This window comes from Pan troglodytes, chromosome 13, assembly GCF_028858775.2.
Source record: "Pan troglodytes isolate AG18354 chromosome 13, NHGRI_mPanTro3-v2.0_pri, whole genome shotgun sequence".
NCBI classification, from domain to species: domain Eukaryota; kingdom Metazoa; phylum Chordata; class Mammalia; order Primates; family Hominidae; genus Pan; species Pan troglodytes.
This window is the reverse complement of record NC_072411.2, coordinates 91,769,555-91,794,031: the sequence shown is the minus strand read 5'-3', so window position 1 is coordinate 91,794,031 and position 24,477 is coordinate 91,769,555. Positions and strand designations below refer to the sequence as shown.

The 24,477-nt window shown below is 37.8% G+C and overlaps 1 protein-coding gene across 13 annotated transcripts in view; it reads right to left on the bottom strand.

Moving 5' to 3' along the window:
- The window catches only part of ANKAR (ankyrin and armadillo repeat containing), an 81,913-nt gene that overhangs the window by 27,402 nt on the left and 30,034 nt on the right, over positions 1-24,477 (bottom strand). For 6 of the 13 annotated variants that reach the window (XM_063791331.1, XM_063791333.1, XM_063791328.1 and 3 more), the window contains 8 exons: positions 23,532-23,733; positions 21,596-21,804; positions 17,601-17,705; positions 9,243-9,484; positions 8,266-8,434; positions 927-1,201; positions 604-757; positions 205-366 (listed from right to left, as the gene is read on the bottom strand). In XM_063791331.1, coding sequence (XP_063647401.1) covers positions 205-366; positions 604-757; positions 927-1,201; positions 8,266-8,434; positions 9,243-9,484; positions 17,601-17,705; positions 21,596-21,804; positions 23,532-23,733 — 1,518 coding nt within the window. The remainder of the gene's footprint in view (positions 1-204; positions 367-603; positions 758-926; positions 1,202-8,265; positions 8,435-9,242; positions 9,485-17,600; positions 17,706-21,595; positions 21,805-23,531; positions 23,734-24,477) is intronic. The other 7 variants (XM_054679994.2, XM_054679991.2, XM_054679996.2 and 4 more) reach the window with 3 other exon arrangements.

Genomic DNA, 24,477 nt, shown 5'->3' with positions numbered 1-24,477 from the left:
CTGATATAAGATTCTTAATTATACCACTTTTACTGACCAAGTTCTTAGACAAACTTTAAAAGTTATAATAGTCTTTTATACATTAAATACCATTTAGGGCTCAAACAGTGGGGATAGAGAGGAAGAGAGATTAATTTCCACTTCTCTGCCCAATCTGTTCTTGTTCTTACAGATATTTAAGAAATTGAGAATAAGTATACAAACCAATACAAATGGATCCCACTGCTCTGATGACACTGAGAAGTGTGCCTTCAGCAATCGTACTAACTCTTAGTAAGCGAACCAATGGTGCAATTCCATTCCCTTCACATATTTGATTTTGATGCATCCTGCTGTCCTTACTTAGAGCTATGACAGCTTCACCTCCTGATAAAGAAAAGCAAGATACATGTATGATACTCCAGTGCCCTGTTCTACATTGCAGAGGACACGGTGGCTCACACTTGTAATCCCAGCTACTTGGGAGGCTGAGGCAAGAGGATCACTTGAGCCCAGGGGTTTGAGGCTGCAATGAGCTATAATTGTGCCACTGCACACCAGGCTGGGCAACAGAGCAGGATCCTGTCTCTAAAAAATAAAAATAAAATAAGGAAAATAACTTACCAACATACTGCATTTTAGCTGATGGTGACAAAAGCATATTTATTATAAAGCTGTATCCAATTTGTTCTGCCATATATTTTTGTTGTTTTAGTGTTTGTCCTGCCAAGGCCCAAAGTGCAACAGCTCCTTGTTCCTTAACATCTATTTGAAATGCCTATTTTTAAAAATATTTCATTAATTCAGTGAACATTTATTGAACATTTTAGGAATGCGTATTTTATAAAATGTTTATTCTAGAATTGGTTTAGTTTTTCTATTCACTTAACAATTCAAAATAGAATACATCATCTAAGAAAAATGACCAGTAATCATAAAATTCCTACCTTTAGGAGTTTTAAAAGATATTTAGTTAACGATTTTTCCAGAAATGCTTTCTGTATAAGAGCGTTGTGACTTGCCAGTGATTCCACAGCCATTGCACCTTTCATTTGGACACTAATTTGTTTCCCTTTAAAAAGAGCCACCAGAGGAGGAATCGCTCCCTCCATAGCTATAGCATCCTGAATTTCCTTATTGTCACGCCCAACCTCAGCAATTGCAGCAGAAGATACAGCCTTCAATACATCTTCAAATGAATTTAAGAACAAGTTAAATAAACCTTATGAAAAATAAGAATATCAAAGTGCAGCATATCATTAGTTTCCCATATTATAAAATCAAATTTATAAAAAGCTTAGAGAAAATAAAGAAAAATAGAAATAAACAAAACTGGCTAGATTTACCACCTAAACACAATCAAACATTTGGCATAATCTCATGTACTATTTCTTATGAAGATAGATTTAGATAGTTATAGATGTATTTGATATAGTTGTATTTTAAAACAATAGCCTGCATTTTTACTTACAATTAAAACATTCCCTCCCCCACCAACCCTTTTTTTTTTTTTTTTTTTTTGAGACAAGGTTTGGCTCCATCACCCAGGCTGGAGTGCAGTGGTGTGTGTGATCTCAGCTCACTACAACCTCCACCATCCTCCCACCTCAGCCTCCTGAGTAGCTGGGACTACAAGTGTGCACCACCACACCCGGCTAATTTTTGTGTTTTTTGTAGAGGAATTACCGGAATAACTCAGTACATCTCGGTAAACTGCTTATCAAAAATGATAATAGCATCTTAGCCTTCCATAATCAGAGTTCAAAAGTATCAATGTTACTGTGTTTGAGTATGAGTATTATCATTAAAAATAAATATGTAAACTTTGCTAATTTGATAGCTGTCTCATTTTGTTTTGTATTTTTGGTACTGGTGATTCTAAACATTCTCCTATATTCTTTTAACCAGTTACACTGTGTTTTTTTGAATATGGGTATTATCATTAAAAATAAATACATCAACTTTGCTCAAATTGGATAGAAAAAATGCTGTCTCATCTTGTTTTGCATTTTTGGTATTAGTGAGTCTAAACATTTTCCTATATTTTAACAAGTTGCACTTTTTTAACTTATAGAAAAGTTGTAAGAATAAGTCAGAGAATTCCTGTATACCTTTACCTGGATTTATAATTTTTAATATATTGCCATATTGGTTTTTCTATCCATTTATCTATATAATTTACTTTTCTAAATTTGAGGGTATGTTGCGTGCATACATCATGGCCTTTTATCTCTTTAATAGTCTAGTGTGTATTTACTAAAAACAAGCCTATCCTTTTATGTAACTTCAAGGCAATTAGTAGATGCAATACTTTAATCATATTGTGTTGATTTTCCTAGTAATGTCCTTTATCACATTTACTTTCTTCCAGTACAGGATCCAGTCCAGGACCATGTATTGCACTTAGTCATGTCTCTTTAGTGTTCTATTATCTGGAACCTTTTCTCAGGGGTTTTTTGGTCTCTTATGACATAGACATTTTTAATGAATATGGGTCATTTAGTTTAGAGAATTTTCCTCAATTTGGGTTTGTTTGACGTTTCCTCATGACTCAAGATATGCACCTCCATCCAGAATATTTTTAAAATGACATTATGGCTTGGGTGCAGTGGTGCATGCCTGTAATCCCAGCTATGCAGGAGGCTAAGGTGGGAGGACTGCTTGAGCCCAGGGGTTCAAGATCAGCCCGGGCAACATAGCAACCTCATTTCAAAAAAAAAAGTGACATTACATTCTGGGGATATCCTCTGTGGAGTTATATAATGTCCATCTATTCCTCATTGGTGATGTTAATTTTGATCACCCAGTTTCTCTACTGTATAGTTGCTATTTTCCCCTCTTGCAACTAATAAGGAGCAAAACACTTTAAGACCATGTAAATATCAAAATTTGCCCCCAAGATTTAGCAACCATTTATAATTTTTGCCTGAACCAATCTTTACTATGCTGTTTGCAAAATACTAATTTTCCAAATCTACCACCCCTTCACATTTGTCAATTGACATTCTGCTATAAGGAAGAGCCCTACCTTATTCTCTATTTATTTGTTTCCTTGTTTATCCAGTTGTTATCAGGATGAGGGCACAGGTTCCTATTTTATTCAACCCTTTACTTTTCTTTTCTTTTCTTTTTTGAGACAAGGTCTCGCTCTGTCACCCAGGCTGGAATGCAATGACATGAACTCAGCTCACTGCAATCTCTGCCTCCCAGGCTCAAGCGATCCTCCCACCTCAGCCTCCCAAGTAGCTGGGAATACAGGCATGTGCCACCATGCCCAGCTAATTTTTGCATTTTTAGTAGAGATGAGGTTTTGCCATGTTGCCCAGGCTGGTGTTGAACTCATGAGCTCAAGCTATTTGCCCGTCTTGGCCCCGCAAAGTGCTGGGATTATAGGCATGAGCCACTGTGCCCGGTGTACTTTCTTACTTATGTTGGTACTCAAAATTGTCTAAGATTTGGCCAGTGGGAGCCCCTTCAGGTTGTCCTTGTGTCCTATAGATATGCCTATAGATATAGATAGTAAAAAAAAGGATTTTATTACTTTCTGTCACCATATGATGATGTTCCTGACTCACCATATACCTTCTCTGCCCCTGCCCTGGAATCAACTATTTCTCCAAGAAGCTCTGGTTCCTTTTAATGAGGGATGATATTTAGAAACCAAGATTTGGGTGCTCGGTATGCTCATTGCTACTGGAATATTATTGCTTCTGGATCATATATATGTGTGTGTGTGTGTGTGTGTGTGTGTGTGTGTGTGTGTATGTGTATAAATCCATATATATAAAATATGTATACATATATATGTATATGTGTATACACACACTCATACATACACACATACATTTCCAATTCCAATCCAACCCCACAGGGTTTATTGTTTTCCTACATTCTGCACATTTCTTTGCACAGTAAGAACCCAATAATATCAACACATTTATTCATTTCTTTAGTCCTATGGTACTTATCATATGGGTTCAGAATTGTTCTACCCATATCATTATGACATACAAGCTCACTAAAAAGAACTCAAAAGCTGTGTGTAGTTTGTTTTGTTTTTACCCTTAGAAAGATGGTATATAATGCACTGTGTTTAAAATTATTTGTATTCATTATTTCTTTTCTTTTTAAATCTAGTTATACAATTTATTTCAGTTTTCATTTCCCCCAGCCTTGTAGATTTAATTTTTTTATTATGTAGAATATCAATATGTTTCCAAAAGCAAAACTAAATAGAAAAGTGTTTGTGCATTCATGTAGCTAACTATATCCTTTAGATGCTCTATAATCCAGCATTTGTTTTTTCATATACTATCAAGGTTAATTATCTCTCTGTTAAGGCCTTATTGTTCATACCAACTTCTATACCCACTTTATATCAATTTATGTCAAACATATTGACTATTTTTATTGTTATGAGTATTTTATTCATTTAATCATCTAATCATTTATTTAATGCATATTTATTGAATAGCTATGTGCTAGACACTGTCCCAGGCACTAGGGAAATAAAGGTGAACCAACAAAACAAGGTCCTTGACCTTGTCGAACAAAAGGAAAGGCCAGAGTAAAGAACAAAGCAATAAGTTCAATATTACTTGAGAGTAATATCAGAGAAAAAGGGAGTGACAGGAAGGTCATTTCCTCTTGAAGTAGGGAAGTAAAAAGGGCTATAGGCCATGCTGGAAATGTGGATCATATCCTAGGTGATAGAGAGTCACTGAATAATTTAAAGAAGAAGATATGATCAACTTTACATTTTAGTCAGATCACTCAAGTAACACTTGGAATGTTAACCCTGAAAGATTAATAAAATTAAGAGAGTGTGGGGGAAACCATTCTTTCCCTTACCCACTATTCCTGAATCAGTACAAAAAGTAGAAATTCCTCTACCCATGGCCAACTCAGAAATGTTAAGAATAAACATTTACCCCTTACTCATTCTTCCCCATGAGAAGAATAGTGAGTTACATAATTTTTTAGTTTGAAGAATGAGTCATTGCAAATGCATGGTTTAGGTTCTTTTTGGCACTTTTTGTTGTTTTCTCAAAGCAAGCTTTCCAACAATAATGCTGAAGTTTTGATCTTTATTTGATTCCTGTCTATTTCTCATTTGGACCCAAATTCTGAAAGGAATGGAAGTGTCTTTACTAAGCTATTCAGTAATCCAAAGTAGCTCTAAAGCTCAGGGAAGACGTCAGAGATGTGGATAAAGAACTGTGAAGAGTAGATTGTAACCCTAGTAGAGTTCCTTTGGAGTGAATAAGAGGTAAAGAAGAGTATGCTGGATGAAAGCAGCAGTATGACAAGAATGGAAGCTTAAGGAACTCCAACTTTAAGAGTTGGCTAAAGGAGGACTAACGGTGAAGGCAGACTTTATCTACAACTTTTGGGGTCATAATTCCAAAGTTTTCAGATTTTAGAATGTAAGGAGTACATAATACTACATATTGTATAACATCACAAAGGGTCTGGAGAAAATCAATTTCTGCAGAAATATGTGAATAATCATTCCAAGAAAAAAAAATGAGGTGATCTTTTAAGTTTTTCTCAGTTTGAAACTGAAAAAGCATTTTGTATGCTTTTGTTACATATTTGAGTTTCTGTGGTGGTGTCATATAAACTTTTGTTATTAACACAGAACAGGAAAGTAGGGTACCATATGAAATCAGAAGCATTGTAGGAATGAAAGCACGCATTCATGAATACATGTATATAAGAATGTGCATACAAGCAGCTAAATGGGTGAAGGAAAGGCCTAAAACAAACCAAACTTAGCAAGGGTAGGCTTGCTCTGGGCATAGAGACTCAGACCAAGGAGATGTTAACAAATCCATCTTTTCAAGAAACTGTATGTGAATCTACTTTGGGGCCATTTTAATACATGAAATCTTAGAGTAGCTCACATGGTAAAGAAGACACTGGAATTAATAATATGCCTTTGTGATCTCCTATACCTTAACAACCCAGCTAACATCCAAGAGGACTATTTGTTAAAGCACTAAAGTTATATAGGGAGGCTTACCTAAAAGGAAAAAATAATTAAAATTTATTTCAAAATTAAGTTCTCTTCCTTGGAGTGAGGAGATAATGTAGATTATGGTGTAGGAAAAAATACTTTTATTTCAATAATTTATTTCATACTATAGTTTTCTTTTCTTTTTTTTTTTTTTTTTTAGACAGTGTCTCTCTCTGTTGCCAGGCTGGAGTGCAGTGGCGCGATCTCGGCTCACTGCAACCTCTGCCTCCCAGCTTCAAGCGATTATCCTGCTCAGCCTCTCAAGTAACTGGGATTACAGGCACGCGCCACCACACCCAGCTAATTTTTTTGTATTTTTAGTAGAGACAGGTTTTCACCATGTTGGCCAGGATGGTCTTGATCTCCTGACCTTGTGATCCGCCCACCTTGGCCTCCCAAAGTGCTGGGATTACAGGCGTGAGCTACCACACCCAGTGCTATAGTTTTCTTTCATGAACTCATTTATTATTTATTTATTCAAATTGTTGCTACAATTTGTACTTTGTTACAGCATCTGGGATTGAGAAAAGGAAAACAGAAAGAGAAGACCTAGTCCCTATCTTTAAAATTTAATTAGTTAGATAAAACACAAACAAAAAAAGAGATAAAGAATGACTATAAATGAGTAAAAATTATATGTTTAAAATATACATAAAAGCTGACCCTCTCTAATGCTATTCTTTTTTCCTTTTTTTTTTTTTTTTTTTTTGAGATGGAGTCTCACTCTGTTGCCCAGGCTAGAGTGCAGTGGTACAATCTCAGCCCACTGCAACCTCCGCCTCCCGGGTTCAGGCAATTCTCCTGCCTCAGCCTCCCAAGTAGCTGAGATTACAGGCGTGCACCACCACACCCAGCTGATTTTTGTATTTTAGTAGAGATAGGGTTTCACCATGTTGGCCAGGTGGTCTCGAACTCCTGACCTCAGGTGATCCGCCTCAGCCTCCCAAAATACTGGGATTATAGGTGTGAGCCACCGCGCCTGGCCTCTGATGCTATTCTTAAAGGATAAAGTAGAGCATAGTAAGCTATGGAAGAACACTTGAACAGAGAGAGCATAAGGAATTTGTTATGAAGGGAGAGGGCTTTCAAATGATGTCACCACACGATAGAGGTTCTTAGAAGGTGACACTTGCTTAAATTTGAAGTTTTAAAGTAAAGGAAAGATCACTTCTACATTCCCCTTATTCTTAATCTTGACTTACATTTAACCAATATATTTATTTTGTATTTATTCCTGGTGAACTGCAAGAGGAAGCCAAATGATACACTGAGCAGGAAGAAAATGAGCAAGTTCTTCTCAATTTTCTCTACCCCCAAATTTGGGGAAAACCGTATATTTGGAACTTACCTGTTACATGTGCTAACTGGAATGAGATTATTCTTCCAGAACCCAGGAGACCATTTGCAGTAGCTGCTGAAACTGCCTCATGGCTTTTGATGTTCTTGGTACTGAGATGCACTTTAGGAACTGATAATTGGCCTAATGCTTCCTGATAAACTTGAATTCTGACATCAAATATCTAACAAATCTGAAGCCCTTGTTGTCACTTGCAAAATAGCTACCCATGATCAATATGTTACTATCAATATGTACTATTCACCCAAGGTAGCATATACTCTCCTAGGCATATTATATGTATTTCTAAAATCATCCATGCCAATATTTCCATTGATAAACATGTCTAATTAAACTTTTTTAAAGAATATGCCTTTGAGAGTCAATTATTTTTATAAGCCCAGCAGTTTAAATTTAATCATTATCTGCCAGGCATGGTGGCTCATACTTGTAATCCCAACACTTTGGGAGGCTGAGTCGGGTAGATCACAAGGTCAGGAGTTTGAGACCAGCCTGGCCAACATGGTGAAACCCTGTCTCTACTAAAAATACAAAAATTAGCCGGATGTGGTGGTGCATGCCTGTAATCCCAGCTACTCAGGAGGCTAAGACAGAAGAATTTCTTTAACCCGGGAGGCGGAGTTTGCAGTGAGCTGAGATCACACCACTGCACTCCAGCCTGGGCGACAGAGTGAGACTCTGTCTTGAGAAAAATAAAATAAAATATAAATAAATTTAACTGTATCTACATAGTTTAGCCGTTAGGAAAAATAAATAAATTGTGTTTTGGATATTAAGGTCATATTACACATGTTTAGATCTATTCAAAAACAGATTCGGGACATCTATTCATATAGGACAAGTCCAATCCCATGTTTGCTTCACTTAATATATCTGGTCATTATAAAATAATACAGAGATAGAAGCTCACCTGAATCAGAACTCAGAAATCTGATAAGATATGGGAGGCCTTTATGTTCTCTCACAGCTCTTTGATTGTTTTCATTTCCTATACATAATACCCGTATACAGTTCATTACATTTACTAGCACATTTTCTATGTTTAAGTTCAATAGATTTATCAGACTTGGGATTCCATTCTAAAAATAAACAAAAAAAATTACATTTGAATTTGTTTAAGATAAATGTAATCTTTATTTAGAAATATAAGTTGGCCGGGCGTGGTGGCTCATGCCTGTAATCCCAGCACTTTGGGAGGCCGAGGCAGGTGGATCACAAGGTCAAGAGATCAAGACCATCCTGGCCAACATGGTGAAACCCCATCTCTACTAAAAATACAAAAATTAGCCAGGCGTGGTGGCGCGTGCCTGTAGTTCCAGCTACTCGGGAGGATGAGGCAGGAGAATCACTTGAACCCACGAGGTGGAGGTTGCAGTGAGCCAAGATTGCACCATTGCACCCCAGCCTGGTGACAGAGCAAGACTGTTTCAAAAAAAAAAAAGAAAAAAAGAAACACAAGTCTGTAATCTTTCTTGCTGTAAATAACTACTTGGGAGAGAATGAGTGCCACAAACAAATGTGTCTACTGATAAGATACATTATGTGACAGTTAATACAGCTATCTAAGTGAAGCAAATGAGATTAATTGAATATATTGCCCCATTAGGAAATATTTGCCATTGTAGACACTGCACTGTAATTGGTAAACAGCAAGAAGCAATCAACATACACTAACTTATGAAAATACTCCCTCATCTACTTCTGGACTGTACTCAAATGCCAACTTTTCGGTGGAGTTTTCATCAGGCGCCCTCTCTCTCCCTTTTCCCTGCTGTATTCTTCCCTGAGAGTTTTGTCACTGAATAGTAACGTGGGTTTCTATTTTTGTAACTTCTATATGAGGGAGTTATTGTCAGTCAAAAATAATTGTATATGAAAGGAACTTACATATTTGGCAATAACATCCTTGTTTTCACATTGAGCAATATCATATAGAATGACAGCACAGCGAGAGTGTACTTCAGGCTCATCACAAACCAGTAGGTTGATTAGAGATGGAATGCCTCCCGCTTCTACCAAAGCATGCACTGCACTTTTGTGGGTTGAGATATTACTCAATAACCCAACAGTTTTGCACTGCAGTTTTATTTTGGAACTTTTTAACAGATTGATTAAGGCAGGAATGGTGCCTGTAATGACAAGAGCAAAAAAATTAAAAAGCATGAATTATTGGTAACCATTTTTAGTCAATTTATCATGGCAATATTTAAATAATATTTATGGGCATTGCAATATAAATAATTATGAAATAATTCTATAAAATATTTATAAAATTATCATTTGAAACTACATGAAGAAACCTTCCATCTTGTCTTTGGTATGGGCAGCTCTCATTGTTCATACATTTGATTTTCACAGAGCATGATCAAACATTTTATATTAGTAACCTTAAGCCACCATTGAAACACTGAATTCTGGCTTCAGATTATTGATAAATAAATTCTTTGTGCTACCATATGGTACAGGTCAGTTTTGGTTATTGCATCAACTTTGTATGGCACTGCTTATGCAATTATTTGAGTATTTTATTATATTTTATCCTTATTTTATACCAGGATGTGAAAAACAAAAAGTGCTGAATCTAGTAAAATGCAACATTAGTCTCATTAATTACAATAGGCTCAAAGATAGAAATTAGCCATAGTGAAAATAGAAAATCTGGCTTCAGGTGGATGCCTGTTATACTTACATCAGTTTAATGATAAATAGAAAGCACCTCATAGTACATGCACAAAATGACAGAAAATATAATAGATATAATAAAGACCTTATTTATTTAGCTATCTGAAATGAAACACCCCTCATGACTTCTTTAAGTTCACCTTTTGGATACAGAGCTTTTTGTACAGGTTTTCAGGAACATATCAGGGGACTATCTATGATCAATCAAATTTTAATTTATTCATTTAATATTTCTGGAGCATCTCATGTGAGTTCAATAACCACATTAGGGTAGTGGCTACCATATTGGACATTTTCAAATAGAACATTTTCTTTATGTGTATGTGTGTGTGTGTGTGTGTGTGTGTCTGTGTGTAGATAGGCAGACAGACAGACAGATAGATATAGATATAGATAGATATAGATAAAGACAAAGACAGGGTCTCACTATGCTGTCCAGACTGGTCTCAAACTCCTGGGCTCAAGCTATCCTCCTGCCTTGGCCTCCCAAAGTGCTGGGATTACAGGCATGGGCCACCATGCCCAACTGAACATTTTCATCATTTCAGAAAGTTATTCTGGACAGTGCTATTCTCAAAACAATCCTATGGGGTAGAAATATTTTATTTATTTTTTATTATACTTTAAGTTCTAGGGTACACATGCACAACGTGCAGGTTTGTTACATAGGTATACATGTGCTATGTTGGTTTGCTGCACCCATTAACTTGTCATGTACACTAGGTGTTTCTCCTAATGCTGTCCCTCCCCCTGCCTCCCACCCCACAACAGGCCCTGGTATGTGATGTTTCCCACCCTGTGTCCAAGTGTTCTCATTGTTCAATTCCCACCTATGAGTGAGAACATGTGGTGTTTGCTTTTCTGTCCTTGTGATAGTTTGCTCAGAATGATGGTTTCCAGCGTCATCCATGTCCCTGCAAAGGACATGAACTCATCCTTTTTTATGGCTGCATAGTATTCCATGGTGTATATGTGCCACATTTTCTTAATCCAGTCTATCATTGATGGACATTTGGGTTGGTTCCAAGTTTTTGCTATTGTGAATAGTGCCACAGTAAACCTATGTGTGCATGTGTCTTTATAGCAGCATTGATTTATAATGCTTTGGGTATATACCCAGTAATGGTATTGCTGGGTCAAATGGTATTTCTAGTTCTAGATCCTTGAGGAATCGCCACACTGTCTTCCACAATGGTTGAACTAGTTTACACTCCCACCAACAGTGTAAAAGCATTCCTATTTCTCCACATCCTCTCCAGCATCTGTTGTTTCCTGACTTTTTAATGATCTCCATTCTAACTGGTGTGAGATGGTATATCATTGTGGTTTTGATTTGCATTTCTCTGATGGACAGTGATGATGAGCATTTTTTCATGTGTCTGTTGGCTGCATAAATGTCTTCTTTTGAGAAGTGTCTGTTCATATCCTTTGCCCACTTTTTGATGGGGTTGTTTTTTTCTTGTAAATTTGTTTAAGTTCTCCGTAGATTCTGGATATTAGCCCTTTGTCAGATGGGTAGATTGCAAAAATTTTCTCCCATTCTGTAGGCTGCCTGTTCAATCTGATGGTAGTTTCTTTTGCTGTGCAGAAGCTCTTTAGGTTAATTAGATCCCATTTGTCTATTTTGGCTTTTGTTGCCATTGTTTTTGGTGTTTTAGTCATGAAGTCCTTGCCCATGTCTATGTCCTGAATGGTATTGCCTAGGTTTTCTTCTAGGGTTTTTATGGTTTTAGGTCTAACATTTAAGTCTTTAATCCATCTTGAATTAATTTTTGTATAAGGTATAAGGAAGGGATCCAGTTTTAGCTTTCTACATATGGCTAGCCAGTTTTCCCAGCACCATTTATTAAATAGGGAATCCTTTCCCCATTTCTTGTTTTTGTCAGGTTTGTCAAAGACCAGATGGTTGTAGATGTGTGGTGTTATTTCTGAGGGCTGTGTTCTGTTCCATTGGTCTATATCTCTGTTTTGGTACCAGTACCATGTTGTTTTGGTTACTGTAGCTTTGTAGTATAGTTTGAAGTCAGGTAGCGTGATTGCTCCAGCTTTGTTCTTTTTGCCTAGGATTGTCTTGGCAATGTGGGCTCTTTTTTGGTTCCATATGAACTTTAAAGTAGTTTTTACCAATTCTGTGAAGAAAGTCATTGGTAGCTTGATGGGGATGGCATTGAATCTATAAATTACCTTGGGCAGTATGGCCATTTTCACGGTATTGATTCTTCCTATCCATGAGCATGGAATGTTCTTCCATTTGTTTGTGTCCTCTTTTATTTCATTGAGCAGTGGTTTGTAGTTCTCCTTGAAGAGGTCCTTCACATCCCCTGTAAGTTGGATTCCTAGGTATTTTATTCTCTTTGTAGCAATTGTGAATGGGAGTTCCCTCATGATTTGGCTCTCTGTTTGTCTATTATTGGTGTATAAGAATGCTTGTGATTTTTGCACATTGATTTTGTATCCTGAGAGTTTGCTGAAGTTGCTTATCAGCTTAAGGAGATTTTGGGCTGAGATGGTGGGGTTTTCTAAATATACAATCATGTCATCTGCAAACAGGGACAATTTGACTTCCTCTTTTCCTAATTGAATACCTTTATTTCTTTCTCTTGCCTGATTGCCCTGGCCAGAACTTCCAACACTACGTTGAATAGGAGTGGTGAGAGAGGGCATCCGTGTCTTGTGCCAGTTTTCAGAGGGAATGCTTCCAGTTTTTGCCCATTCAGTACGATATTGGCTGTGGGTTTGTCATAAATAGCTCTTATTATTTTGAGATACATTCCATCAATACCTAGTTTATTGAGAGTTTTTAGCATGAAGGGCTGTTGAATTTTGTCAAAGGCCTCTTCTGCATCTATTGAGATAATCATGTGGTTTTTGTCTTTGGTTCTGTTTATGTGATGGATTACATTTATTGATTTGTGTATGTTGAACCAGCCTTGCATCCCAGGGATGAAGCCGACTTGATCGTGGTGGATAAGATTTTTAATGTGCTGCTGGATTCAGTTTGCCAGTTTTTTACTGAGGATTTTTGCATCAATGTTCATCAGGGATTTTGGTCTAAAATTCTCTTTTTTTGTTTTGTCTCTGCCAGGCTTTGGTATCAGGATGATGCTGGCCTCAAAAAATGAGTTAGGAAGGATTCCCTCTTTTTCTATTGACTGAAATAGTTTCAGAAGGAATGGTACCAGCTCCTCTTTGTATCTCTGGTAGAATTCGGCCGTGAATCCGTCTGGTCCTGAACTTCTTTTGGTTGGTAGGCTATTAAGTATTACCTCAATTTCAGAGCCTGTTAATGGTCTATTCAGAGATTCAACTTCTTCCTGGTTTACTCTTTGGAGGTTGTATGTGTCCAGGAATTTATCCATTTCTTCTAGATTTTCTGGTTTATTTGTGTAGGGGTGTTTATAGTATTCTCTGATGGTAGTATGTATTTCTGTGGGGTTGGTAGTGAGATCCCCTTTATCATTTTTTGTTGCGTCTATGTGATTCTTCTCTCTTTTCTTCTTTATTAGTCTTGCTAGTGGTCTATCAGTTTTGTTTATCTTTGCAACAAACCAGCTCCTGGATTCATTGATATTTTGAAGGGTTTTTTGTGTCTCTATCTCCTTCAGTTCTGCTCTGATCTTAGTTATTTCTCACCTTCTGTTAGCTTTTGAATGTGTCTGCTCTTGCTTCTCTAGTTCTTTTAATTGTGATGTTAGGGTGTCGATTTTAGATCTTTCCTGCTTTCTCTCTCTTTTTTTTTTTTTTTTTTTTTTTTGTGAGATGGAGTCTCACTCTGTCGCCCAGGCTGGAGTGCAGTGGCATGATTTTGGCTCACTGCAAGCTCCACCTCCGGGGTTCATGCCATTGTCCTGTCTCAGCCTCCCAAGTAGCCGGGACTACAGGTACCCACCACCATGCCTGGCTAATTTTTTGTATTTTTAGTAGAGACAGGGTTTCACTGTGTTAGCCAGGATTGTCTCCATCTCCTGACCTCGTGATCCGCCCGCCTCAGCCTCCCAAGGTGCTGGGATTACAGGCATGAGCCACCACGCCTGGCCAATTCCTGCTTTGTCTTGTGGGCATTTAGTGCTATAAATTTCCCTCTAAGCAGTGCTTTAAATGTGTCCCAGAGATTCTGGTACATTGTGTCTTTTTTCTCATTGGTTTCAAAGAACATCTTTATTTCTGCCTTCATTTCGTTATTTACCCAGTAGTCATTCAGGAGCAGGTTGTTCAGTTTCCATGTAGTTGTGTGGTTTTGAGTGAGTTTATTAATTCTGAGTTCTATTTTGATTGCTCTGTGGTCTGAGAGACAGTTTGTTGTGATTTCTTTTCTTTTACATTTGCTGAGGAGTGCTTTACTTCCAACTATGTGGTCAATTTTGGAGTAAGTGTGATGTGGTGCTGAGAAGAATGTATATTCTGTTGATTTGGGGCAGAGAGTTCTGTGGATGTCTATTAGGTCTGTTTGGTCCAGAGCTGAGTTCAGGTCCTGAATATCCTGTTAATTTTCTGTCTTGTTGATCTATCTAATATTGACAGTGGGGTGTTAAAGTCTCCCACTATTATTGTGTGGGAGTCTAAGTCTCTTTGTAAGTCTCTAAGAACTTGCTTTATGAATCTGGGTGCTCCTGTATTGGGTGCATATATATTTAGGATAGTTAGTTCTTCTTGTTGCATTGATCCCTTTACCATTATATAATGCCCTTCTTTGTCTCCTTTTTAATATTTGCTAGTTGAAAGTCTGTTTTATCAGAGACTAGGATGGCAACCCCTGCTATTTTTTTGCTTTCCATTTGCTTGGTAGATCTTCCTCCATCCCTTTATTTTGAGCCTATGTGTGTCTCTGCACATGAGATGGGTCTCCTGAATACAGCACACTGATGGGTCTTGACTCTTTATCCAATTTGCCAGTCTGTGTCTTTTAATTGGGGCATTTAGCCCATTTACATTTAAAGTTAATATTGTTGTGTGTGAATTTTATCCTGTCATATGATGTTAGCTGGTTATTTTGCCCATTAGTTGATGCAGTTTCTTCCTAGCATCGATGGTCTTTACAATTCAGCATGTTTTTGCAGTGGCTGGTACTGGTTGTTCCTTTGCATGTTTAGTGCTTTCTTCAGGAGCTCTTGTAAGGCAGGCCTGGTGGTGACAAAATCTCTCAGCATTTGCTTGTCTGTAAAGGATTTTATTTCTCCTTCACTTATGAAGCTTAGTTTGGCTGGATATGAAATTCTGGGTTGAAAATTCTTTTCTTTAAGAATGCTGAATATTGGCCCCCACTCTCTTCTGGCTTGTAGATTTTCTACCAAGAGATCCACTGTTAGTCTGATAAGCTTCCCTTTGTGGGTAACCTGACCTTTCTCTCTGGCTGCCCTTAACATTTTTTCCTTCATTTCAACCTTGGTGAATCTGACAATTATGTGTCTTGGGGTTGCTCTTCTCGAGGAGTATCTTTGTGGTGTTCTCTGTATTTCCTGAATTGAATGTTGGCCTTCCTTGCTAGGTTGGGGAAGTTCTCCTGGATAATATCCTGAAGAATGTTTTCCAACTTGGTTCCATTCTCCCTTTCACTTTCAGGTACACTAATGAGATGTAGATTTGGTCTTTTCATATAGTCCCATATTTCTTGGAGGCTTTGTTCATTTCTTCTTACTCTTTTTTCTCTAAACTTCTCTTCTCACTTTATTTCATTAATTTGATCTTCAATCACTGATACCCTTTCTTCCACTTGGTCGAATTGGCTATTGAAGCTTTTGCATGCCTCACATAGTTCTCGTGCCATGGTTTTCAGCTCCATCTGGTCAATTAAGGTCTTCTCTACACTGTTTATTCTAGTTAGCCATTCATTTAATCTTTTTTCAAGGGTTTTAGCTTCCTTGTGATGGGTTCGAATATCCTGCTTTAGCTCAGAGAAGTTTGTTATTACTGACCTTCTGAAGCCTACTTCTGTCAACTCATCAAAGTCATTCTCTGTCCAGCTTTGTTCTGTTGCTGGCAAGGAGCTGTAATCCTTTGGAGGAGAAGAGGTGCTCTGGTTTTTAGAATTTTCAGCTTTTCTGCTCTGGTTTCTCCCCATCTTTGTGGTTTTATCTACCTTTGGTCTTTGATGTTGGTGACCTACAAATGGGGTTTTGGTGTAGATGTCCTTTTTGTTGATGTTGATGCTATTCCTTTCTGTTTGTTAGTTTTCCTTCTAACAGTCAGGTCCCTCAGCTGCAGGTCTGTCGGAGTTTGCTGGAGGTCCACTCCAGACCCTGTTTGCCTAGAAATCACCAGCAGTGGCTGCAGAACAGCAAAAATTGCAGAACAGCAAATATTGCTGCCTGATCATTCCTTTGGAAGCTTTGTCCCAGAGGGGCACCCACCTGTATGAGGTGTCAGTCGGCCCCTACTGGGAGGTGTCTCCCAGTTAGGCTACAAGGGGGTGAGGGACCCACTTGAGGAGGCAGTCTGTCCATTCTCAGAACTCAAACACCATGCTGGGAGAACCACTGGTCTCTTCAGAGCTGTCAGACAGGGACATTTAAGTCTGCAGAAGTTTCTGCTGCCTTTTGTTCAGCTATGCCCTGCCCCCAGAGGTGGGGTCTACAGAGACAGCAGGCCTTGGTGAGCTGCAGTGAGCTCTGCCCAGTTCAAGCTTCCCGGCTGCTTTGTTTACCTACTCAAGCCTCAGCAGTGGCGAATGCCCCTCCCCCTGCCAGGCTGCTGCCTCGCAGGTCAATCTCAGACTGCCACGCTAGCAGTCAGCAAGGCTCCATCAGCGTGGGACCTGCCAAGCCAGGCACGGGACATAATCTCCTGGTGTGCCATTTGCTAAGATCATTGGAAAAGCACAGTATTTGGGCACGAATGCCCCGTTTTTTCAGGTACAGTCTGTCACAGCTTCCCTTGGCAAGGAAAGGGAAATCCCCCATCCCCTTGTGCTTCCCAGGTGAGGCGATGCCCTGCACTGCTTCAGCTCACCCATGGGCTGTACCCACTGTCCAACCAGTCCCAGGGAGATGAACGAGGTACCTCAGTTGGAAATGCAGAAATCACCTGTCTTCTGCACCGATCATGCTGGGAGCTGCAGACCGGAGCTGTTCCTATTCGGCCATCTTGGAACGGACCCCAGTAGAGCCATTTTATTAGTGAGTAAAGTAAACTAAGAGAGGTTAAGCAATTTTCTTAAGTTCTAAATGCAGAGGTAGTTACAAACCAGACCTGATACTAAATCTGCTATTTTTAATTTCAAAAGTAAATTGTGCAAATTACAGAATAGGAATAATTTCTAAATGAAAGTAAGTATAAAAGTAGTGTGGTAAAGTAATTTAACATTTAAATTAACATTTAACATTATTTTTTAATTTTTCGAGCTTTTAGACATATAGAATTGATACAGTTTTTTGATCCTGTGCAGCTTCCATGTGGAAAATAAAATATATGGTTGACAGGTAAATGAAGTGATCTTAGCAAAAGAAACTTAAAATCAACTAAAATTTTTCCTTTAAAATTAAAAATATATTTAAAAATGACTGATGAATAAAATATAGCTCTACATAAAATAGCATAAGAAAAAGATATTAATAGAGTTTGCATCACCTGCATCCAAAATACATCTCCAGTATTGATCATTTGCTAAGCAAATTACTTCCAAGGACATGACAGCCATCATCCTTCGTTTATAGCTTTCACACTGTAACATTTCTGTTAAGTGTTCAACAGAAAAACACAGCTGTAATTTGCACAAAAGGCAATGAAATGCTTGATTCTGTTTTTTGTACCAGCTAAGTAAAACCAACAGTTGAGGTCACCACTATTATCACCAACTGCATGCATTAAATTCCCCTCTGTGCACAGCTCCCTATGAAGTACTGACAAATTCCATCAGCCCGTGATCTTTGAGGTTTATAGTCTATATAATTAGTGAAAAAATCCTGAAATTTCTTTTTTTGAAATGGGGTCTCAGTCTGTTGCCCAGGCTGGAGTGCAATGGCATGATCACAGCTCACTGCAGCCTGGATCTCCCTGGGCTCAGGTAAGCTACCATCTCAGCCTTCCTAGTAGCTGAGACTACAGGTATGCACCACCACACCCGGCTAATTTTTGTATTTTTTTGCAGAGACAGCATTTTGCCATGTGGCCCAGGCTGGTCTCAAACTCTTGGGTTTAAGCAATCCACTTGCCTTGGCCTCCCAAAGTGCTAGGATTACAGGCATGAGCCACGGTGCCTGGCTGAAATGTTTAATCTTTGGTCTGGATGACTTAGATTGGCTGGTCACATACTTCAAATTCCCTTGGAAAATAATACAACTCTCTGGGCTAAAATTAATTGTTAAATAAAATTTGAATGTGGGTTTTCAAGAATAGCAAAGTAATCCACAGTATTGTCAATAAAAATTTAATATCCATTAAATTAGGTATGAGGCTTTATACATTTCCCGAGTATAAAAAAGATACTTTAAATAAAATCTTGGATGAACTTGTACTACAGACAGAGGATATTACAAATACACACAGGAAAAAACACACAGACTATCTTTTCCTCATCTCTTTAGCCAGCCACTCTATTACCAAATCTGTCCTGAATCTAGCTTGGCTATATCATTCCGTGACATCCTCTTTTAAAATTCAGCTTCTACTCCAAGAACTAATCCTGAGACCTCTAATAAACTGATTTTTCTTTTATGCATAGTGGAAATGGGCAGTGTGAGGAGGGAGAGCTATTGCAGGGCCCAAGGCAAAACAGCAGTAGCCAGATGCTCACTGTTGTTTGTTCTGTTTGTGTCATTGTCAGGACTTCCCCCACAATGGCTGCAGGAAGCAGCAGCCCTGGTGAATTTTTATGTGCTTTTAGGCCATTCCTGTTAGGGGGCAGAGCTTCCTACTATTAAGGTAGGTTTTTACAATGATTTAGTTTAGTAAAAGTAACAGGATGGTCCTCTCACTTCCTCCTAACAAGACAACGAAATGATACAAATGCATGCAAATAAACACTGAAAACACTTTCCAATATCTCTTGGGGCGCATATCCAGTATCTGGGATATGTTCCCAGTACCTAGTAAATTCCAACGTCAGGTATTGAGCCAGACTTCTTGAATCAGTAGAATGGGGTTGAAAATCTTAAACATATTTTATCCCATCCTAAAATGAGTTGTTGGAAAAAAATCATTCTCATTCTCCAATTCATTTCTCTTTTTTGGCTTTGGTTTTTTATTTTTATCAAAGTAATGCATGTGCATGATTCAGAGTTAAATGTTATTAAATGGCCTATAACAAAACTTAGTGGTTCCTGGGCTCCACCCTCCCCACTTTTCTGTGTTCATCACTCCATATACAATCGGTTTGGACTCTTCTCTATAACCTTCTATGATTTATAAATCTCCTTATTTCTACATATTTATATACACTGCTGTGTTTTGCTACATTGATTTAGACTTCATTGACTTCATGTTATGAAAAATGGGAAATTAACTCTTTCAACGTTGCTCTTTCCTCTTACTTCCCTTTCTCCATATTTACAGCTTTTAGTTAAATACATGATGATGTCTATACAGTTATTATTCACAGCTGAGCTCTGTAATGTACTATGGTCGTGTCTCTTTTTTTTTAAACAGGTAATAATTTCCTTATTTTATTTATTTATTTTGAGACAAAGTCTCGCTCTGTCACAGGATGGACTGTAGTGGCACGATCTCGGTTCACTGCAACATTTGCCTCCCAGGTTCAAGTGATTCTCCTGCCTCAGCCTCCTGAGGAGCTAGGACTACAGGCACGTGCCACCACGCCCAGCTGATTTTTGTATTTTTAGTAGAGACAGGTTTTCACCATGTTGGCCAGGATGGTCTCTACCTCTTGACCTCGTGATCCGCCCACCTTGGCCTAATAATTTCCTTATTTTACAATAGTCCCCCCTTATCTGCAGAGGATACATTCCAAAACCCCCAGTGGATGCCTGAAACGGAGGATAGTACTGAACCCTGTATATACTATTTTTTTTCCCAGACAGATGCTTCTCAACTTACGATTTGGTTATTTCCTGATAAACCCATTGTAAGTTGAAATATTGTAAATTGAAAATGCATTTGTAAACCTAATCTGCCAAACAGCATAGCTTAGCCTAGCTTAACTTAAATGTGCTTGGAATAATTACATTAGCCCACAGTTTGGCAAAATGATCTAACACAAAGCCCATTTTATAATAGAGTGTTTAATAACTCATGTAATTTATTGAATACTGTACTAAAAGTGAAAAACAGAAATGGTTGTATGAGGACTGTAAGTACAGTTTCTTCCAAATGTGTATCACTTTTGCACAATTGTAAAATCAAAAACCTTAAGTCAAACCAGACTGTCTGAACATACATATCTATAATAAAGTCTGTAGGCATAGTAATAGCTTAACAATAACTAATAATAGATTACAACAATATATAATAATAGAAGTTATGTGAATGTGCTCTATGCCTCTCTCTCAAAATATCTTTTTGTACTGTACTGCAGGTAACCAAAACCACAGAAAGATAAACTGCTGAGAAGGAGAGACTGCTGTATTTCATCTGCTTAGTTTTCCTTGTACCTACTGATAATTCCTCCCATTTTTTTCCTCTAGACTGGATGCACAGTTCCATTCTGGAACTTCCCCTTGCTGTCTTCCTTGAAATTCCCTATGCTTTACGCTTGGGTAAGGCTCCCAGTTTCCCGGGTCCCTCTCCTTTCTATTTCTTAAGGAGAATTCTAGCCTTGGCATCTTTAGGTCTTTCCTAGTTAGGCTTTGAGGAGAGCACTCCTAACGGGCACTGTCAGTTCTCAAGCCTTTTGAGGATTTATGGTATGAGTCCAAGGGGTTCTCAGCTTTCCCACTGTTGGCTTGGAATGATTTTCTCTGGCTGGCTAAGTCCTAAGTCTTGCCTATCTGTTTCCATCTTCCAATATTTTATTACTGTTGTATCCTTTCTTGTTTTCCCTTGAATGCTTGTCTTCTGCTGGTGGTATTAATAATGTTTAATCTCCATGTAATTTTAGTGAGGGCCTTGAAAGGGAGTAAAATTAGATATGTCCATATAATTGGCCTAGTGACCCTTACCCTTATTTTGGCTAGACTGAATGCAAATTTGAAACAAAAAAAAAAAGGAAAAGAAAATCTCCAGCAGAATTCTTCACAAAACATTCGTCAAAATATAACAAAAGATTTTGCTAAATTTGTCTCTAAAATTAGGAGGCAAGGAATAAGTTGGAGGGAATATTTTTCACTTAAAATTTCCTCTTTCCTTTTTTTTTTTTTTTGATGAAGGAGAGGATGTTTGAACTTCTGGAGAAAGTTGGAAAATAAAAATAAATATAATTGTGTAAAATATAGTCTGGGTCACAGATCTTTGATTTTAACTTGGAAATAAAACTACGTTTGCACACACAAAAATGCAGCTCTTTATTATTCATATTTTTATTTCTGGTCTTAATTAATAAAATGTTTATTTCATGATTTTTAAATATTTAAAATATAATGCATGTATTATTTTATTTTCTCTCTTTCAGAGTATCAATAATTAAACTGAATAATAATCAGAACATGTATTTATAAAGAGATTATACTCACCTACCAAAGTTTTCCACACTGGGAGTTCAGGAATATTTAATTTTATTATATATTTGAGAACCTCTGTATGAAAGGTTAACACTGATAAATGGATTATATTATTTCCTTTAATATCTGTTTTTCTCCAGTTAGCACCGATAGAAAACAGGTATTGAATAGTGTCCAGTGCTCCTGAAGTGGCAGCAAGTAACAGTGGAGTGCACTGATTCCTAAAAATTAAGAAACATAACAATTAAACACGCGTAGACTGTCAAATTTACTTTTTGTAAAACTATTCAAGCTGCAATTGGAGAAGTCTGACTTACACCACCACCTTCTATTCTTAGGAATTCTCATCTTCCGTATTCTACATGTAAATGGATTTGCCTCCTTTGCCATGCCATCCTTACTATGGGTCCCTACCCACCTCCCCAACTTAATTATCGTGCCTTATAATTTGTTTGGAGGATGATAATGCACAAAGTTCTTACAATACACTATCCTATCTAAGCCTTACAACTACTCCGTAAGTGAAGGAAAAAGCAAGGCAAATATCATCAGCCCATTTTGCAAATCATGTAACTGAGGCTCAGGAATTAATTACACCCATTACTTCATGTCCAGTTTTCAAACCCCAGCTTCCTCATTGTGGCAGAAACTAACAGTTTTGCTCGAAAACCCATTATCTGATTTTTAGATAGTAAAGATATTTTGTTTGGCTATCCAGTGCAATATTACATTTCCCAGCTTCTTCTTCTTCGTTTTTTGTTGTTGTTGTTGTTGTTGTTGTTGTTGTTGAGATGGAGTCTCACTCTGTCACCCAGGCTGTAGTGCAGTGGTGTGACCTCAGCTCACTGCAGGCTCTGCCTCTCTGGTTCAAGTGATTCTCCTGCCTCAGCCTCTTGAGTAGCTAGTATTACAGGCATGGACCACCATACCCGGTTAATTTTTGTATTTTTAGTAGAGACGGGGTTTTGCCCAGGCTGGTCTCGAACTCCTGACCTCAAGTGATCTGCCTGCCTTGGCCTCCCAAAGTGCTGGAATTACAGGTGTGAGCCACCGCACCTGGCCTCTTCTTTATTCTCATGGCTAGACATGATGGTGAAAGCAGGAGTTGCCATCTGAGGGACACCAGCTTCCTCTGGTGGCTTCCACATGTTAAGAGCAACAAGAGGAAGCTGGTGTCCCTCATACTGTCAAGCCATTATACTAGCCCTAGACCACTGAATAATAGTGGAAAGGTTACTCAAAGACCTAGAAAAACTTGAATGAAACTATGCCTAAATCAGGTTCAGAGATCCAAAGTAATGACCTGGCCTTTAGATTTCTAGCCAAGAATGTACCTTCAGGAGAAGTTACACCTTTACTCTAAATGCTGATCCGCAGCTAAAATGTGAAACAAAAGATTGTTGGGATTTTTTAATATCAAAGTTATTTTATTCTTTTTAATGTATTTCTTTTCCAGATACCACTAAATATTTCTCCTGTAATCCAAAGTCTATCCGCTTTGATCTGAAGTCCTAGGGCTGCCTCCTGGTTGTATAGGATCCAGTTTGGAGCAACTCTCTCCTCCCTAGTCTCAGGCTTCTTCCAGGGCACTAAGCAAAGCATTTAACATGAAAAGTTAATCTGCAGAACCATACTACTGGAACAAGGTTAGGAAAAACTCCCTGGGGATTAGTCCTTATTCTTCCAGAAAACATGCATAGGTTAATAGAAGCTCTCGTCTTTATAAATTCTAATGATAAGTGGTTAGGAGGAGACAGTGAGTAGAAAGGATAGCAGAGTAAGCCTTACATACCTTTCAGATCACCCACACCTATCGCCTTTTAGTGGCAGTGTGTGTGGCAAGCCATGAAAAGCAGAAATTTATATTCTATTTAATTTTCTTTCTTCTTTTTTTTTTATTATTGCCTAGACATCAACCTCAACCTGATATAAATGCTTAATGACTTACTCAGCTGTTGCCTCAGCTTCTAGCAAACTAGGATCCTTCCTACAGAGAGCAATAATGATGCAAACGTTGTCATAGAAAGCAGCAAAGTGAATCGGCATCCAGCCTCTTTTTTCAGAAAGCGTGTAATCAGCTTTGGAACACAGTAGACAAACTGTTGTTTCTAATGAGCAAGCCTGTGCAGCAAGGTGTAGAGGTGTTGGACCTAGAATGGATGGACAATTACTTCAGTGATCACAGCACTACCATTCCTAAAAAAAACCTAAATGCCTTATTGATATCCAGCCACAGAGCTTAGTATTGTATGATATAAAATCTCCAAAGTAAGCATTAAAAAAAAATTTAGACAACCCTATATTCCTTTATTTAACTCAGGATTAAAAATCCCAACCACTAAAAATCCATACTTAGAAACAAAAAACAAAAATTTTTAAAAATCCACATTTTTTATAAGCAAAGAAAAATGAGTAACATTAAAAATATTAAATATTTGAAAAAAATAAAATAAAATGTTAAATATTTGAAAATTTAAGTCAATGTGTAAAATAGTCTTATGGTAAACTATTTCTTGTTTATTTTCCATTTTACTCATGTTATTTAGTTGAAGATAAGATCCTTTGAAATTAAAAAATATATATATATATATATATATATATGTTAACAAAGGCCTCAATGTCACTAAATCCAATGGGCATTTTTCTTTTATTTTTTTCCATTGTATATAGATATTTATTATTTGGGTAGAGTCCCAAAAAAGGGCTGGGCGCAGTGGCTCATGCCTGTAATCCCAGCACTTTGGGAAGTTGAGGTAGGTGGATCACCTGAGGTCACGAGTTTGAGACCAGCCTGGCCAACATGGTGAAACTGGGGTCTACTAAAAATACAAAAAAAATGTAATTGGTCATGGTGGTGCGCACCTGTAGTCCGAACTATTTGGAAGGCTGAGGCA